This window comes from Odontesthes bonariensis, chromosome 8, assembly GCF_027942865.1.
Source record: "Odontesthes bonariensis isolate fOdoBon6 chromosome 8, fOdoBon6.hap1, whole genome shotgun sequence".
Classification (NCBI taxonomy): domain Eukaryota; kingdom Metazoa; phylum Chordata; class Actinopteri; order Atheriniformes; family Atherinopsidae; genus Odontesthes; species Odontesthes bonariensis.
Genome location: NC_134513.1, coordinates 3,034,522 through 3,051,555, shown reverse-complemented (window position 1 = coordinate 3,051,555; position 17,034 = coordinate 3,034,522). Strand labels below are relative to the sequence as shown.

The window sequence follows — 17,034 nt, the reverse complement described above, 5'->3', positions numbered from 1 at the left end:
TCACAGCTCGTCCCTAATAATATGACATCATGAGAGCATCATCACGAGTTGTTTTGCTGGTTTTAATGAGCAAAACAGAAAGAAAAGGAGGAAATTCTGCCACCTGAACAACTAATTTTCACTCATTCTGCACCAGATAAAGCCGAATGAGAACTAAAACATCCGTCTGTGTTTCCTCTGTGAGATTTTACGCTCCACTCCACTGGTGTCACTTTTCATGCCTCTTCAAAGTTCACAAGCAGTCGATATCTGACCACTTGCTCCCTTCACCAACAACCATTAGGCCTGTGAGTTCTGGCAGTTTCACGCCGTTTGGAAGCAGCACGAACCCGTCCTCTCCCAACATAAACGTCTGAGAAGCAGCTCAACACGCAGAAGCCTCCTGAACTCTAACCGAATAAATTCCATAAAAGAAAAATAAAAGAACTCCAACCATCTCCGGGTTCAGAAAGGTTAATGCCTTCTTTAATCACGACTTTAAGATCCCTGAAAAATCCCAGTCAGTGAAAAAACGGCTCAGTTCTCAGTGTAAGAGCGTTTGAATTTAAAATTCAATATCTGTGTCTCAGCTCACGAGCGTCTCGTTCTTCTTTTATTCCCGCCTCCCCTGCTGAGGCTGCAGTCTTTTTATCCAGCAGAAGCCCGTCAGGATCGCTCTTTATTTGGCATTTTTGTGTCTTCACTGAACTCGGCTGGCAAAAAATGTTGCCGAAAAGTCAGAAAATTCTCTCTTTCTGTAGATGTAAATGTACTTCTACATTAGTATTTCTACAGCCCTTTACAGACAATCCTTACGGTGTAACCAAAGTGCTTTACAGCAGGTAATAAATAAAGAGAAGAAGAAGTAAAAACAAATAAAAACAACAAAAGAACAGTGAAAGCAATAAAATACAACAAAATCGATTAAGATAAAATAAGATAAAAGTGTCGTCATGCTACTGGGTATTAAAGCCATCCTAAATAAGCAGGTTTTTAGCCTGGATCTGAAGAGGCCCAGGTCAGAAATAAGACGCAGCTGGACGGGGGGCTTATTCCAGAGCCTGGGGGCAGCTTTGGGAAAAGGCTCGCTCACCCCAGGGTTTGTATTCTGACCTGGGCACTTCCAGCAGAAACTGATCTGCTGACCTCAGAGCTCTACCAGGACTGTTAAAAGCTCAGATAAATACGACGGGGCGAGGCCGTTAAGAGCTTTAAAAACCAACATTAAAAGTTTAAAATCAGTTCTATAAAGGACAGGAAGCCGATGGAGGGAGTTAAGAACAGGAGTGATGTGCACACGTCTGTTGGTGTTGGTTAAAGACGGGCAGCAGCGTAGAACATTGTGCACTGTTACTATTTGGCTTCAATGGTACATACATTCGTAGATCGTCTGCATAACGGTGGAAAGAAAGGTTGTGCCTGACTATAATTGACCAGAAGTGGTAGAATGTACAATGAGAAGAAGAGGATAGGGCCAAGAATAGATCCTTGAGGGACTCCAGAGAAGGTTCTACTTTGAATCCACAACCTTTGATTGTGGATTCAAAGCTTCTACACTGGATGTACGAGCATCCCGTCCAACACCGCGAGCGATCACGCCCGATGCTCAGAGCAGCTTCGGTCATCAAGCTCATTCGGCTCAATGACTTAGCGCACGAGCCCGCGCACGGCAGCCTGATGGTGAACCGTCAGCGTTGGAGAACATGAGAGGAAACAATGAGAGAAGGGTTACAGAATCACTTCCACTACATTAAGTCCTCTGTTTTTCTTTCATTCTTTCCCCGCTCGGCTCTTGTTGTGGAGCAGATGAATTCATGCGGCGCGTCGAGTGCAGCATTCAATCAACAAAGTGATTATCGAGAATTGTTTCCCGGAGAAGGGGGGGGGGGGGGGGGGGGGCTGGTGTCACTTTCAACACGACTGACAGCAGAGCCGTCCATCAGAGGGGAAAAGTTTGAGGGAAAAGTTCTGGGAGAGAAAAATGAGCAAAACCCGCCATAAAGAGGTGAAAAGTGTGGAATTAATCTAATGAATGAGCTCCTTTCTCCTCCAACACAGCCTGAACCCTCTCAGACGAGCTTTCTGTCCTTTCTTTAAGGAGTCTCCAGGAATAGTTCTCCAGGCTTCTTGAAGGACATCCCAAAGCTCTTCTTTGGATGTGGGCTGCCTTTTGCCTTTGCTGGATGTTTTCCTCTTTCTTAAAGCCATAATGTGTAATATTTCACGTTGTCTATTAACAAATTTGAGTCTTATCATTCACAAGTATTACCTCAATCGTTATTAATTACCTCCATCACAAAAGTGCAGTGTTCTTATATTCTTTATATTCAGCATACGAATGTACATAAGAGTGTTACACTCCAATGAATGTCTCCATGTTGCTCCGCCATTTTAAAACTACGGGATTTGTAGAAGGACATGTCATCAGCTTCGCATTTTCCGTTTCCACATTGGAAAATGGCGGAGCGACATGGAGACATTCATTGTCCGTGAAATTATACACATTATAGCTTTAAGGACATCACTTTCAGATCCTGTTCATCTGCTGGAGATAGTTCTTTAGGCCTGACACTTCTTCTTCTGTCCTCCACTTGTCCAGTTTCCTCAAATGTTTTAAGGACACACTGCACACCATGCTGAGATATGCCAAGTTTTCAGCTAACAGCTCTTTGGGAATCACCTTGTTGCTGCAGAAATCCTGTTTTCTGTCTGTCACACTGTTATCTTAAAGAAATGGGAACAAATGAGAAACTAGTTCATTAAAACTATTACTTTTACCAACTGAACGCTCTCCTTCATGGCTTCCCGATGAAGGAAATAAACCCTCTTTTCTTTCATTAAGACTCTTTTTTTTAGCTCATCTGGGACGGGGTCGTACAGTGAAATGTAAAAACAAAGTGGATCTCCTGGTTTCCTGGTGACACCAGCAGGAAAAGCTCCGTCAGGCCTTAAAGAGCCTGTTTTTTTAGCCTCTACCTCGAGGATTTAATGTGCCAAAATTGGTATTTATGTTTAAAATTGTTAAAGATCTCCTCAGTTTAGCTGAAAATAAGCAGCAGTGTACCAACAGTGAAGACCTGTGTGCAGAGGAGGACACGCAGAGTAATTCAGACTTAACCACGGCTTATTCTTCTGCTTCAGGGTTCCCGGCGCCGCCTCTGAAGGTGCCTATTATAACTCCAATGGAAGACCGAGCACTTATGTGACTACGTTGCTATTAGTCCTGTCTAAGTGACTACAGGTTTCTCAACAAGACACGGACAAGTGGAAGAGGGGAGAGAGAGATTTGTTCCCACTTTAATTAATGGTGTGTGGAAAAGCTGCAGACCTTTGTAAATGTCAGCGGCGGTCCTCAGATCAGCTGCGCGTGGAAGGCGTCTCGGCTTCGGGGCGGGGGGGGGGGGGGGCTCTGAGAGAGCCCATGTGCTCTGGAAATGTCAGCACTGTTTCCATCACCGTGACAGGGAGCTTTGTTTTAGTTTAATGTTTTATGTTACAAATACGAGTACAGTGGTGTGTTGAAATAAAGAGAAAACAGACGAAGAGAAGCACGACTCGGTTTGGTGTCGCTGGGAAAATGTGCTGGTTTTATGGAGGTTGTAAAGCGTCCTTTCAGCCGTATGAATCCTAATGTTCTTGTTATTATTTAGGAGGCTGTAGCTGCTTATCTGGTGGTTCTGGTGCTAACTGTTCCCTGAACTCTGGCCCCTTTGCAGGTAATATTTCTGCGTCTCTTTTGGAAGTTTGTTCCCGGAAGAGCAAAAGTTGAAATCCAGTCAGAGTAATTATCACAACAGAGTGCGTCGCTGTCGAGACGCCAGGACAAATGCTCAGGAAATGGGAACTCTTCAGGTTTAATCTGGACATCTGGTCACTGGAGATGTTTCGCTGTGCCAACACAAATGCTGCAGAGTATTGGGAGTAATGTCGTCCAGAGGACCGTTTACTGAGGGAAACTAACCAAAATAACTCTTTCTGTGCTGATGGCAAATTCAGTCCATGTGCAAGAGTATTTATCCACCATGTGGTGGTTTCATGTGCTGAAAATACATGAATTAAGGCAACAAATCAAGCTAATTTTTCTCTAATTTTGCACCAAAGACAATTTTCACATTCTCCTCCAGTGAATGTGAAAAACAGGACTTTATATCAGGAAACAGGAATAAAATTCCCTCAGATTTGGAGTCAGACGGGCAACAAAAAATTATTTGATTTTTTTTACATTAATTTACTGCAAATAGTGGCCTAAAATGAACAGAAACAGACATTTAATTAAAATTTCTTGTATAACAATTAATTTCCAACTACATTTGTATGATTTTGACAGCCATATTAAGTATTTTATGTGGTTTTTTAAGCATTTTGGTCATGAGACACTTGATACAATGTACTAGTTTCTAGTCTCACTGACCACTCAAAGCGCTTTAACACTACGTGCCACATTCACACACATTCACACACCCTACAGAGCTGCTTCCTGTCAGGTGAAACGTTTTCAATGGTTTGATCCAGAAGTGATAGAAGCTGAACTTTCTAAATACCCAACAAAAAATTTCACTCAGTGGTGAGATTAACTCGATTAAAGCTATAGTTACATCACATTACATTACATTACGGTCATTCTGCAGACGCTTTTATCCAAAGCGACTCACAATCAGTGTGTTCCACATTGGTAGGCAAAAGAACTTCAGCTCACAAGAAATCAGAAGTGCATTTCCTTCCAAAACCAAACAGCTGAGAGCAGAACTAGTGCTAGAGTAAGTGCGGTAAGTTAGGTACCGAGAGAAATGGGAAGACAATTTAGGAAACAAATAAGTGCGTAAGAAGCTGGGACGAAACAGGTGATGTCCTCAGAGGGCGGATCAGGGTAGAGTTTCCTGAAGAGATGGGTAATTCTCCTTGGATACATGGCGGTGAATGAATGGGATCAGAGGCACAAAGCGTGTCATACCCCGGTATGATAGGTGGCGCTGTACCCATTCCAGCTGTTGCTAATAGAGCCACTTCCTGTTGACCTCTTCACCACCAACAACAACAACAAACTCAGGCGTTGGAGAAAGATGGAGAACGCAGAGCCAGATGAAGCTACGTCCCTCTACATTTGCTCTGTGATGAGCTGCTTGTTGCACAAACTCGATGCCCAACGGAGCATTCTCCATCGCGTTGTTTGTTTCTTTCTGACGGCGACAACAACAGGAATATCGTCTCCTTTGACTTCCGGGTCACGACCCCGGGAAAACATCTGGAGCATGCGCAGAACGCAAAGTCTGATTCACCACGTGCTTCAGCGTCTACAAGCAGGTTTAGAGTGACTTTCAACCCAGTTATCTCGGGCTCTGAATCCGATCCGATCCAGTTCTTAGTCAGATTAAGGTGTCTACATGCACTTAATAACTCAGTCTGATTGTAATTTAGCCAATAATCCGATCCTTTCAGAGCCATGTGACCCCACTGAGTGATTGTGTATCTCTACTGGACAAAGGAAATAAATCTGTATTCTTTTTTCACTCGTTCATTTTATGGTTTTGGCGGTTTCGGCCTTCCATACCCACTACATCAAAGCCATTCTGGATAAACAGGCTCTTAGTTAAAGTTTACAGATATCAGCATTTTCTGCTCCTCTCGTGTCCAACTTTGTGGAGCAAAATAAGTAGAAGTTATAGTTCAGAGTTGTTGTTCAACTTAAAGAGAAGAGGTTTTAATCAGGGTCTTAATCCCATCCGATCCAATTCTTAGTCAGATTAAGGTGTCTACATGCACTTAATAACTCAGTCTGATTGTAATTTAGCCAATAATCCGATCCTTTCAGGGCCATGTGACCCTGCTGAGTGAGTTTCAAAATATTCCCTTTTCCTTTTACAGTGATAGAGTTGAGTGAGAGAGTTGTTGATGTTGTCGGGCCTACGAGCACAAAGCCGTGAGTGACAGAGAACGTGCACAAAGACATGCGAGCGCTCCAAACTTATCCGTCCGGCGCAGGCCGCTGGTTAGCAGCCGCGTGCTAGCTGAGGTGGAACGGAGGAAGGCAGATTGCTTGGGGAGGGCCCCACTCATTCTGCAGCTTAACCAGTCCAATCCCACAACCAGGACGGGAGATTCACAGTAACTCCGCCACTATGTTTGATAACAATGCATGAATTATCCTTTTTAAATTACTTTCCGCATGCATTTTTTAATTAAAACTGTTAAAGTGAATCAGTCATTCGTGCTCCCTCTTAGGACCCCGAGAATGTAACTCACGAGCAGTTTGTCATACTCTGCTGCTCCTCCAGCTCTACATTTTTTATTAAAGTCAATTAGCTCGCAGTGAGTGACAACACCACGCTGTCTGAGATTTAGAAACTTTTGTGTATTACACAAAAAAAGAGCCTCAAAAGGATGTTTTTAACTCCTACATTTGCATTTTTGCATTCCTCTTTTAACCTTTTTAAACTTTTTAAACCCACCACCTCCACAGCTTCCAGAAGCTTATTAATATGAGACAAAGTGTTGTTAACGTACGTCAGGCTGCCAACTCACTGAAGCTCAAATCAATCAAATAAAGTTATCTGCAGCGATGAAACAAAACAAAGAGCTGTTAATGTAGTGCGGAGATTTAGCAGCTCCAGCGAGTTTCCCTCCAGGCCAGGGGAAACAGGAGCTCTGTGCAGTAATGAGCAGATTGATGGGAGCCGGTTAGAAGCCTTTATCATACTGCCAGAGCGCGTGTTGTTGCTGTGCATGTATGTTCCCAAATGAAACTGCACTAAAATGTGGAGAATTATCAGCTAATATTCAACCTATGACTGAAAAGTGTCTGAAAGAAAGAAAGTCTGTTTTATTTTCCTTTGAACAACGACTGCATGTTCATTTTAAGGCCTGTTCTAATATGGCAAACATTAAATTACACTGAGATCCCCAAAGTCAGAGAATATTCCTTCTACAAGTCTACAAGACTCTTCAGTTAGATGTTACCCGACGTGACAAACTCACTGAGGCCCTTTACACGTGCACATGGGCCCACCAACCCACGTAGCGCTGGTGCTAACCTCACAAACAGGCCTGTTTAGCACATAAATGGAGTTATTCAAAGACTACAATGAGGAACAAAGGTGTCAGAGAAGGTGTTAAAGAGGAAGCTGCTCCAAGACCATATAACACAGGTTTGGACCAAACCAGACAGGTTTCTACTGAGGAACAGTGCACGTTGAAGGGCAGGAAACTGCAATAAAATCACTTGTCAACCCTTTCAAAAGAGGTTACATGCACACTGTCCTATCACCTGTGTCTGTGGACATAATGTTTTAGGAAACAAAGTAGGAAACGTAGGCCTGTTTTTAAAAAAATATCCACTTTAGTGTGTCTCAGCAGATTGTTAGCTGTTAGCTGCTGAACCAGCTAACACTGCAACCAAAGACAACAATTTGCGGATTGTTAGCTCATTAGCATGCTAACAACCGGCAGATTGTTAGCTCATTAGTGTGCTAACACCCGGCAGATTGTTAGCTCATTAGCGTGCTAACAAGCTGCTCAACCAGCTAACACTGCAACCAAATCATTTGAACAACTGATGCTTGGGAAGGGGAAGAAAAAGGGCGCAAAGACAACAATTTGCGGATGGTTAGCCATTAGCATGCTAACAACCGGCAGATTGTTAGCTCATTAAAATGCTAACAATCTGTTGAACCAGCTAACCGGCTAACACTGCAACCAAATCATTTGAACAACTGATGCTTGGGAATGGGAAGACAAAGACAGACGGAGACACAGGGTGAAAAGAAAGAAAGCTGGACCTGATAGGCACAGAGTGGTGAACACAGAGAAGAAGAAGAGAAGGGAAAAAGAAAGGCAGGCTTGAGAGGAGAGGATAAAACACGTGAGATAAGAACTAGTCATCAGGCCCTTAAGAACGCGGTGGGTCCACCTTTAAACTCCGAAGCTCAGTGGATCAGAGGCAGAAATCTCCCAGAATTAACAAGCTAGAGAAGAAGAAATCTTTACTTCAGTCCCTCCACCCAGACACTATTTTATATCAGACGAGTACTCAGTAAATTCAATTAAATTTGTTAAATCAATTTATAATTATGAACAATTTTATTTGGAAGCCACAACACCGAGCATAAGTAGAGTTGTCAATCTAAACGAAGCAAGTTTCTATCAGAGAACATTTTAATATTAATGCATATTAACAAACTGAACCAGAGAAAACACACGTGCACACACGACCAGGAGCGTGCACACAAAAGGACATCTGTGTTCCATTAAGCACAGACAACAGGCTTCACATGAAGACAGAAACAAATAGAGAATGAAAGCTCATTTGCTATATGCTGGGCAGGGAAAATGCCACCATGACATTTGGCTGTGTCTGTTTATGAGCAAGCGTGTGTTTTCGGTGTGTTTTTGTTGGACTGGGTATCTAAATGAGGACAAACACCAGTGTTTAACGCTTCGTTCACACACACATTCCTTAAAAGAGGGATTTAGGTGACACCTAACTGCAGACACACGGGTCAGAAGTGGTCATACCCGTCTAAATATAAAGTGAAACAACTTCTAATGACCATCCAGAGGTGTTGGCTGTCTTTATGCCATCTCCCCCTGCAGACTGTGTCTACAAGTGATTAGCCTTGGCTGGATGTGTTGTATTACTGAGCAGTGAACTAACAGTTACTACTACAAACCAAGTTTGGTTTCAGTCCCCACAAAGACACATAAATATCAGTGCTCATCCTGTGTATAAACCCCTACTTTCCATATTTATTCGAAACAGCATACTTCCATACTGCATACTGATCGATCAGACAGTATGCAGAGCGTTTACCCACAATGCATTTCGCTCTTACCTGAGCAGAAATCAGTCAGCCTGAAGCTGATTTCAGTTAAGCTCTAAACTCTTATATGCTATTTGTTATATGCTAAGCTAACCAGACGATGAGTGTCCTTGTTTTGGCCTGGACTTGCTTCTTAGTTTTATGCTAAGCTGAGAATGCTAAGCTAACTAACTCCCAGCTGTCAGTTACGTGTGGGTGTGAGGAGAAGGATGCGGATGCAGACTTCTTGGGAATCAAAACTTAATTTATTTTCTCAAAAAAAGGTTTTAACAGAAAACGCGGCCGAGCCGGATATCAAAAAACTTAACATGACTGTGAACAAGACTGTGACTGACAAACAAAAGACTTGACTTGACATGAATAAATAGGTGGCTTACTTTGACATGGAGCATTGATGACGGGAAGAATCTGACAAAGAATGAAAGGAAACCTGGAAACTAAATACTGTGGAGGGTGATTAGGGATTGAGTGCAGCTGAAGGGGAAAACACAGGTGAGGGACGTGAGGCTGATGGCATGACATGAACTAAACACAAGACCTGAACCTGAAACATGAAAACTAAACTAAGACATGACTAAAAAACAAAACATGACCTAAAACTCATGACATGAGTCCATGGCGTGACACCAGCTAGCCTTTGGGTTCATTTTCAAACGTAGTTTTGGCCTGAAGCTCTAAACTCTGTAAACTTTAGCAACATTTGAAACATTTTCAGGTGAGAAAGTAGCCGTTTAGATCCCCAACGTGTTGAAAACCTGACAAAATACCGGCTGTTTACAGTTTTGTTCCCATGAATTCGGCGCTACTAAAGCTAGCCGCAGTGAGCAACGCACTTCCTGTTATTTTCACAAAATAAAATACCCGTTGCCTTTTATCACAGGGAAAGCCATTACCATACAATTGGTGCTTTTGTTTTGAAAACAGGAAGTGAACCTACCCTCGTTGTAGCTAGCTTGAAACTGCCGTTTTGACAGGAAATGACGATCGGCGACGTCACGTTACGTTGCATCTTGGGTAGTTTGAGTATGAGTAGTAACCTCATGATGCATACCCAACATTTAGGAGAATCTAGGATGCATCCGGGAACTTCTCGCTTACTCAAACTCGCTTACTAACTCAAAAAGTTAGTAGGAGTAGTAGGAGAAGTATGCGGTTTGGAACGCAGCCTAAGTAAGACTCTTAGGGTACTCAGGTACGCTCTTTAGGGTGTTACAGTGGTTTCCATCCTGAGTTGACGGCAGTGCAAGCTGGAAAACTGTCCTAAAACTTTGTATTGGTTAAAAATGACCCACTGGGGGGGTGATCGGTGGCGTAGTGGGTTGAGCAGGCGCCCCATGTACAGAGGCTACAGTCCTCGCTGCAGCTGGCCCCGGTTCGAGTCCCGCATCGGACGGCCCTGTGCTGCGGGTTGTTCCCCCTCTCTATATCCCCTGCTTCCTGTCTCTCTTCAACTATCCTGTCCATTAAAAGGCATAAAAGCCCCCCCAAAAAAAAATATAAAAATGACCCACTGAGAAATGTAACATGACAAAACTATGCTACAGAAACTGCAACGTAGCAAAGCTTTTCCATGTTAGCATGCTAATTGTTTTAATGTTGACCTCATGATGGCGTACGCATGAAATATTATTACTTTTTTAATAGTTGTCTGCTGTCAGACAACTATTTTCACACAAATACAGGAGAAAGTGTGGACAGATGCGTGTTTTCATGGCTGAAAACGTGGAACAACCTTTATCTAGGAGGTAGCATGTGATGCTAGGTGTAGAAATTGCCCTTTTTTTCTTACAACACTGAGAATAAAGCGAGAAGGCTGGTTGGAAAATCTGTAGGATTAATGTTATTACAGGATTAATGTGCTTTCACTGGTCACTGCGACAGAACATAAACTTTTCTGTAAATGTCGCCAAAACCATTTTTAGAAACCTATCACCAAAAGAAGCACAATCTGAACTGAACTCCACGAAAAAAAAGCATCAATCTTATAAGAGCTGCAGTCTCATCTTTAAAATGAGACAACCTCCACTGTCTCATTCATAGAGTGACTCATCTTTAATCAACTGGCCTCCGTGGAAAGCCCAGGTTCTTCTGAGCCGTAAAGCTTAGACCTGAATGTCAGTTCCAAACATACTTTATGCTCTGGAAAAAAATGCCCCTCCAAAAATAAGTAAGAAAAAGAACAAATACAAGATGTTTTTGCTTGAAATAAAATGTGATATTTAGGACTTTTGAGTTAAAAGTGATCTTGAAATTAGCTTAAAAACCTCTTCAAATGTAAAAAAAAAGCTTGTTTCATATGATATGTGACTCAAAACAATTTGTTTTCAAGACTTTTTCACTTAACAAGATATTCCAGATGTATTGTCTTCAAACAAGTCCCTATATCTGGCTGAAATGGTGCTTGTTAGGCAGTTGTGTCTGATATTAAGTGCAATGAGATATTTTGACTAGAAATGAGACAAATATACTTGGTAAGACTGATTTTTTCCAGTGTGCGGTTTCCCACTGCTTGAATTGTGTAACTGTGTTGCTTTTAATGATGTGAGCTACAGTAAAACTCTAATTTTAGTAAAGTGAGAAGAAATAATGGAAATCTACATCAACTCTAACAAACTCTGGGTTCATCCAAAGTGGAAATTGTTTTCTTCTTCTTCTACAGATTACTCCCGTCTTTACTCCAGCTAAATGTTTTAAGTAGAAGCTACAAAACCGAACCACCTCTGCGACACAAACCTTTTTCGAAGATAGAAATCGACTGTAAAGATCACCCGTTCTGCTTTCATTAACATAAAAATCACAGCCCTTCTGTTTGCTGCGTCCACTTTGAAAAGGTTCGTCGTGTTATTGCCTTTAAGCCTCCAGAGTATGAAAATTGTGTCAGCTTTGATTAATCATCTGTAACAGCGCTCTGAATATAATTGTGTGTTTGGAATAATAGGATTGGAGGGTGCCATCACACAAAAGAGTGCGATATATAAATGAACTTTTCTCTCCTCCCTCTACGCCTCATCTTTTCTGTCTCATCTTTACGAGGATGGATTGTTTGCCCTTGGCACAGCATTTAGTACGGCAAGCCAGACAAAAAGTAAAACAGTGGGGATTTAGAGGAAGTGTTTTTTAATTTATTTCTGTGTTTGAAAAGGTTTGGGGAAGTTAACAAAGAATCAGTGAGTGAAAAACAGAAGGCGAAGCCCAGAGAGTGAATGGAAAACAGAGGAGAAACATAAAGGAACGAGTAAGCATGACTAACATGGTTTGTCCCGACATGTCTGCAGCGACTACTAAAAAAAGCTCTACAGTTCTTCTGTTCAGAGAATATAAACCCAGCAGAGCTCTTAGATCAAAGGACTCAGGTCAGCTGGTCCAGTCCAGAGTCCAGACTAAACATGGAGAAGCAGCATTTAGCTGTTATGCTGCAAACAAGTGGAACAAACTGCCAGTGGAGATTAAACTTTCACCAAATGGAGACATTTTTAAATCCAGGTTAAAAACATTTCTGTTCTCATGTGTCTATGCATGAAATCTGCACGCTATCTTTGAACTTATCTGGACTGTTGCTGGTTTTTAAATTCATTTAAATGATTTTATTTGTTTCTCTTTATATTCTTTTATGTATTTTAATGCTTCTTCCACTCCCTGCTGCAATGCTTTTATTTTATGTAAAGCACTTTGAACTGTTTGTACATTAAATGTGCTACAAATAAATTTGATTTGATTTTCATTTGTAAAAACAGTAAAATATACGTTTATGTTAATTAGGGCTGGGCGAGCTAACTCGTTATTATCGCGTTAACGCATTAATTGTTTAAATATTTAATCCCGCATTAACGCATGTTTTATTTTTTCAATTTATTTTTACAATTTTAAAAATAATAATAATAATTTTGCGTACAAATGCGATTAATTGTGATTAATCAGGGATATCATGCGATTAATTAGATTAAAAATTTTAATCGTCGCCCAGCCCTAATATTAATACATTCATGCATGTTTCTGTTTCTTTTCTCTAAAATCGACAGAAACTGGGACTGAAAATCAGCCCAAAAAGACTCGGTCGCTCTGCTTTAATAAAATCACTGTGAGAGTTATTTAAAGACAACATCCGTGAGGTGAATTGCATGTACGATGATCTTTTCATGATACTTTTAATCAGAGTTACGAGTCCAAAGACCCAAGATTAACTGGAGCTAGGGCTGGCCGATAAAACGATGGCTATCGAAGAATAACTTTCCCTCGATAGAGATATGAAACATGGTCGATATACTTTACGATTGATAACATTCGTCCATCTTTTGACAGACAATACGAACAGCCAGTGACAACGAGAGTCGCGCCGCGCCTAACCAATCACGTGGCCCTCTGAACACGTTACTGGATCTCAGTGCTGCATTTGATACAGACGACCACAAAATATCACGGGACTTTCTGCCATTGACTGGTATTACCGGTCAATCTGCATCTCAGACTTTACTGAATCTAACTGGATTACATCTTAAAAGTGGTATAAACTTTGTTATAAATGAACTAAATTGAATTTAAATGAACTAAAAATGAGTGAAAAAGCAGCAAATGTACAGAGAAAACCTTGAGAAAGACAACTTCTGGCTATTTGGAAACCAAACGAAGAGCGCCGTCTGACTGATGAACGTTTAAATGTGGGAAAAACTAAATTCTACAAGAGAAAACAGGAAAGTTAAAGCTGCAAAAAGTCAAACAGAGAACAGGAGAGCAGCCAAAGAATAGAGATTACGTTTGTAGGTGATGATATTAGATTATGTAGCTACAGTTAAGAAGGCAGGTCCCCCTCAGTGAGCTGGATCCCAAAGTCACCTTCTGGCAGCTGTCTACTGTCATTTACTAATGCACTCACAGCAACTTTTGAACTCCACTGTTAATGACCAGAAAGGTAATGGAGAGCGATGCCGGGCATGAACCCCTACAGTCTGCTGGAGTGTTGTTTTCACAGACACAGAAGATTAATCTACATGGATATGAAGCTGAAACAGTCTATCATCATCTGCACCGCCAGCTGGGTACAAAAACTGTATGAATGCGTGCTAATAAGTGCCCTGAATATAGATAGAAATGCACATTTTACCTGGAAATCCCTCTCCTCGAGAATCTCTTTCCTCCACCTCACCAAGAAGGCCGCACACACGTAGAGGTGAAAATGAGAGAAACCCTCTGGTTCAGCCTGGGGACGGAGAAATGAAAAGTTAAACATCTCAGCCGGGAAAACGGTCATTTCCAGTGTCAAAACAAGGACAATCATCGTTAGCCTGGTGCGTAATTATTAGCTTTAACGGCGTGCAAACAGGCCAAAGCTACGTTTGAAAATGAACCCAAAGGCTAGCTAGGAGTTAGTTAGCTTAGCATAAAACTGTCATTTCCAGTGTCTGAGCAAGTCCAGGCCAAAACAAGGACAATCATTGTTAGCCTGGTGTGTAATTATTAGCTTTAATGGCATGCAAACAGGCTAAAGCTATGTTTGGAAATTAACCCATAGGCTAGCAGGGAGTTAGCTTAGCATAAAACGGTCATTTCCAGTGTCTGAGCCAAAATAAGGACAATCATCGTTAGCCTGGTGTGTAATTATTAGCTTTAACGGTGTGCAAACTGGCCAAAGCTACGTTTGAAAATGAACCCAAAGGCTAGCTAGGAGTTAGTTAGCTTAGCATTCTTAGCTTAGCATAAAACAGTCATTTCCAGTGTCTGAGCCAAAATAAGGACAATCATCGTTAGCCTGGTGTGTAATTATTAGCTTTAACGGCGTGCAAACAGGCCAAAGCTACGTTTGGAAATGAACCCAAAGGCTAGCTGGGAGTTAGCTTAGCATTCTTAGCTTAGCATAAAATGGTCATTTCCAGTGTCTGAGCCAAAATAAGGACAATCATCGTTAGCCTGGTGTGTAATTATTAGCTTTAACGGCGTGCAGACAGGCTAAAGCTATGTTTGGAAATTAACACAAAGGCTAGCTGGGAGTTAGTTAGCTTAGCATTCTTAGCTTAGCATATAACAACAGTCACATTTACAGTTCAATGTACATGTTTGAGTAGCCGCTGCAACAATAAGAAAAACAGCATTTATATATATATATATTAAAAAAAAATAAAAAAGGGGGTGTGACCAGTAGCTCATTTGCATTTAAAGCTGCAGGCACCAAAAGAGCCCATTTAGCACAAGTCAAATGGACGATTGGAGGGATATTCTGAGCTGAAACTTGTAAAATACATTCTGGCATTGACTTGTCGGAGAGGGATGCGGTGTGGATGCCTTTAAGGAAGAAGGTAAAACAGCTCAGTGTAGCATTAACAGCTCCAGCCATTCATCACATATCATCTTTAAGAAGATTTAGAAACATTTTTAGCATCTTAGCAGAGCTCAAATCGCTCAAGCTTTTCATCACATTTCAAACAGGTTTACAAGATGTATTTAGCAATACACGCAAAAAAAGAAAAAGAAAGGCGATAGAGACGGCAACATTTAACATATTTTCTGTCAGAACCCAGAAATGTACACTTTCAGGGTGATAGAGACAAAGAAAGATACAAATCCCCTTTTGCTTTGCACCGCTTCTTGTTTCATCCCCTTGTTACATTTGGCAGCAAACTCCTCTATGACACTGCGGTGAGTGGGGGAATTAAAAAGGATGAGGATGTTCCCTGTTCTATTCATTTTACTCCAGAGCCCCTTCACAGGGAGGATAATTACAGCCCTGTTGAATGGGAAGTGACTTAAGGAGCGGCGCTCATTTAAAGGCAGGACACATCTCACTTCCAGTTCCTCTCAACTCAACCTGGCTCACTTTTAATTAATTGCGAACAACTTTTCTTTTCGGGGCGACGGCGAGGCCGTTGAAAAGTCCGGACTGAGCGGATCATCGAGACGCAATCAGGCGGTGAAAAATAAAGAATTAAACCGAAGGTGCGGACAGCTTTGGGAGAGCTGCCGGGAAAAAGATGGAGGCAGAGGATGGAGCTGTAACCTCTGATTCTGATTATTTTCCTTTAAATCTTCCCACTGCCGCCTTTAAAACCAAACATATTTATTTGATATATTTTGGGATGTTTACAACTAAAATTAGATATTGTTAATAGGTCTGGGTAACGATTACATTTTTTTATTTAATTAATCACATGATTTCCCTGATTAATCACGATTAATCTCATTTGTACGCAGAATCCAAAAATGAATCCAAAAGTAGCGTATAGCTTTTAGCATTTAGCTTTATTTTAAATGTGCTGCCATATGAATGAAAGTGCCATAACATTTGTTGTGCAAACACACTTTTAACATCAGCATCTTTCTGTAGTTTTTATGTAGAAGCCTCGCTCCACTGTCTGTTTCCTTGAATGACTTGCTGCTATCAGTTGTGTGTTTCTAGATGTTCGTTTGGATCATTTACCACCAAAATGACCACCTTTTGTTTGGTGTCATCATCTGAGAACATCTGTGGACATCAAACCTGAGTACAGACGTTTGTGGAACTAAAAAAGATTCAAATAACTTGAAAACTCCAGAGTTTTGATTTATGAATATATCAACAAAAGCTGAGCTGAGTTAGCTGAAAAGCTAACGTGCTAAACTGAGTTATACGTTTCAAACAAGCCACAAAATACAAAAAAAATGTTTGCATTTTCTCTCAGAAATGTTCGAAAGATTCGTGTCAGTATCGTTTTTAATAAGACTGGGCAACAATTTAAAATGTTTAATCTAATTAATCACATGATTTCCCTGATTAATCACGATTAATCGCATTAGTACGCAGAATCCAAAAATGAATCCAAAAGTAGTGTATAGCTTTTAGCATTTAGCTTTATTTTGAATGTGCTGCCATATGAATGAAAGTGCCATAACATTTGTTGTGCAAACACACTTTTAACATCAGCATCTTTCTGTAGTTTTTATGTAGAAGCCTCGCTCCACTGTCTGTTTCCTTGAATGACTTGCTGCTATCAGTTGTGTGTTTTGCCTTTAAGTGATATTTTGAAATTAAAATGGCCGAGTAAAAGTTCCGTACCCTTCTCCAGGTTTGGTGGATCCGGTTCCACAGCAGACAGCAACAGACTTTTACAAAATAAAATAAATAAGAAAACCTGCGTTAATGCGCAATAAAATATTTGTCGGCGTTAAATACTTAGCGAGTTAACGCGATAATAACGAGTTAACTCGCCCAGCCCTAATTGTTAATGGACATTTTGTGGATCCGTGACCATAAAACACACAGTTTATAAAACCAAAT

At 41.1% G+C, this 17,034-nt stretch overlaps 1 protein-coding gene across 4 annotated transcripts in view; it reads right to left on the bottom strand.

Annotated features, from left to right (window-relative positions):
- Positions 1–17,034, bottom strand: part of tbc1d22a (TBC1 domain family, member 22a) — a 172,811-nt gene that overhangs the window by 15,065 nt on the left and 140,712 nt on the right. For all 4 annotated transcript variants that reach the window (XM_075471316.1, XM_075471315.1, XM_075471319.1 and 1 more), the window contains exon 13: positions 13,891–13,986. In XM_075471316.1, the coding sequence (XP_075327431.1) occupies positions 13,891–13,986 (96 nt within the window). The remainder of the gene's footprint in view (positions 1–13,890; positions 13,987–17,034) is intronic.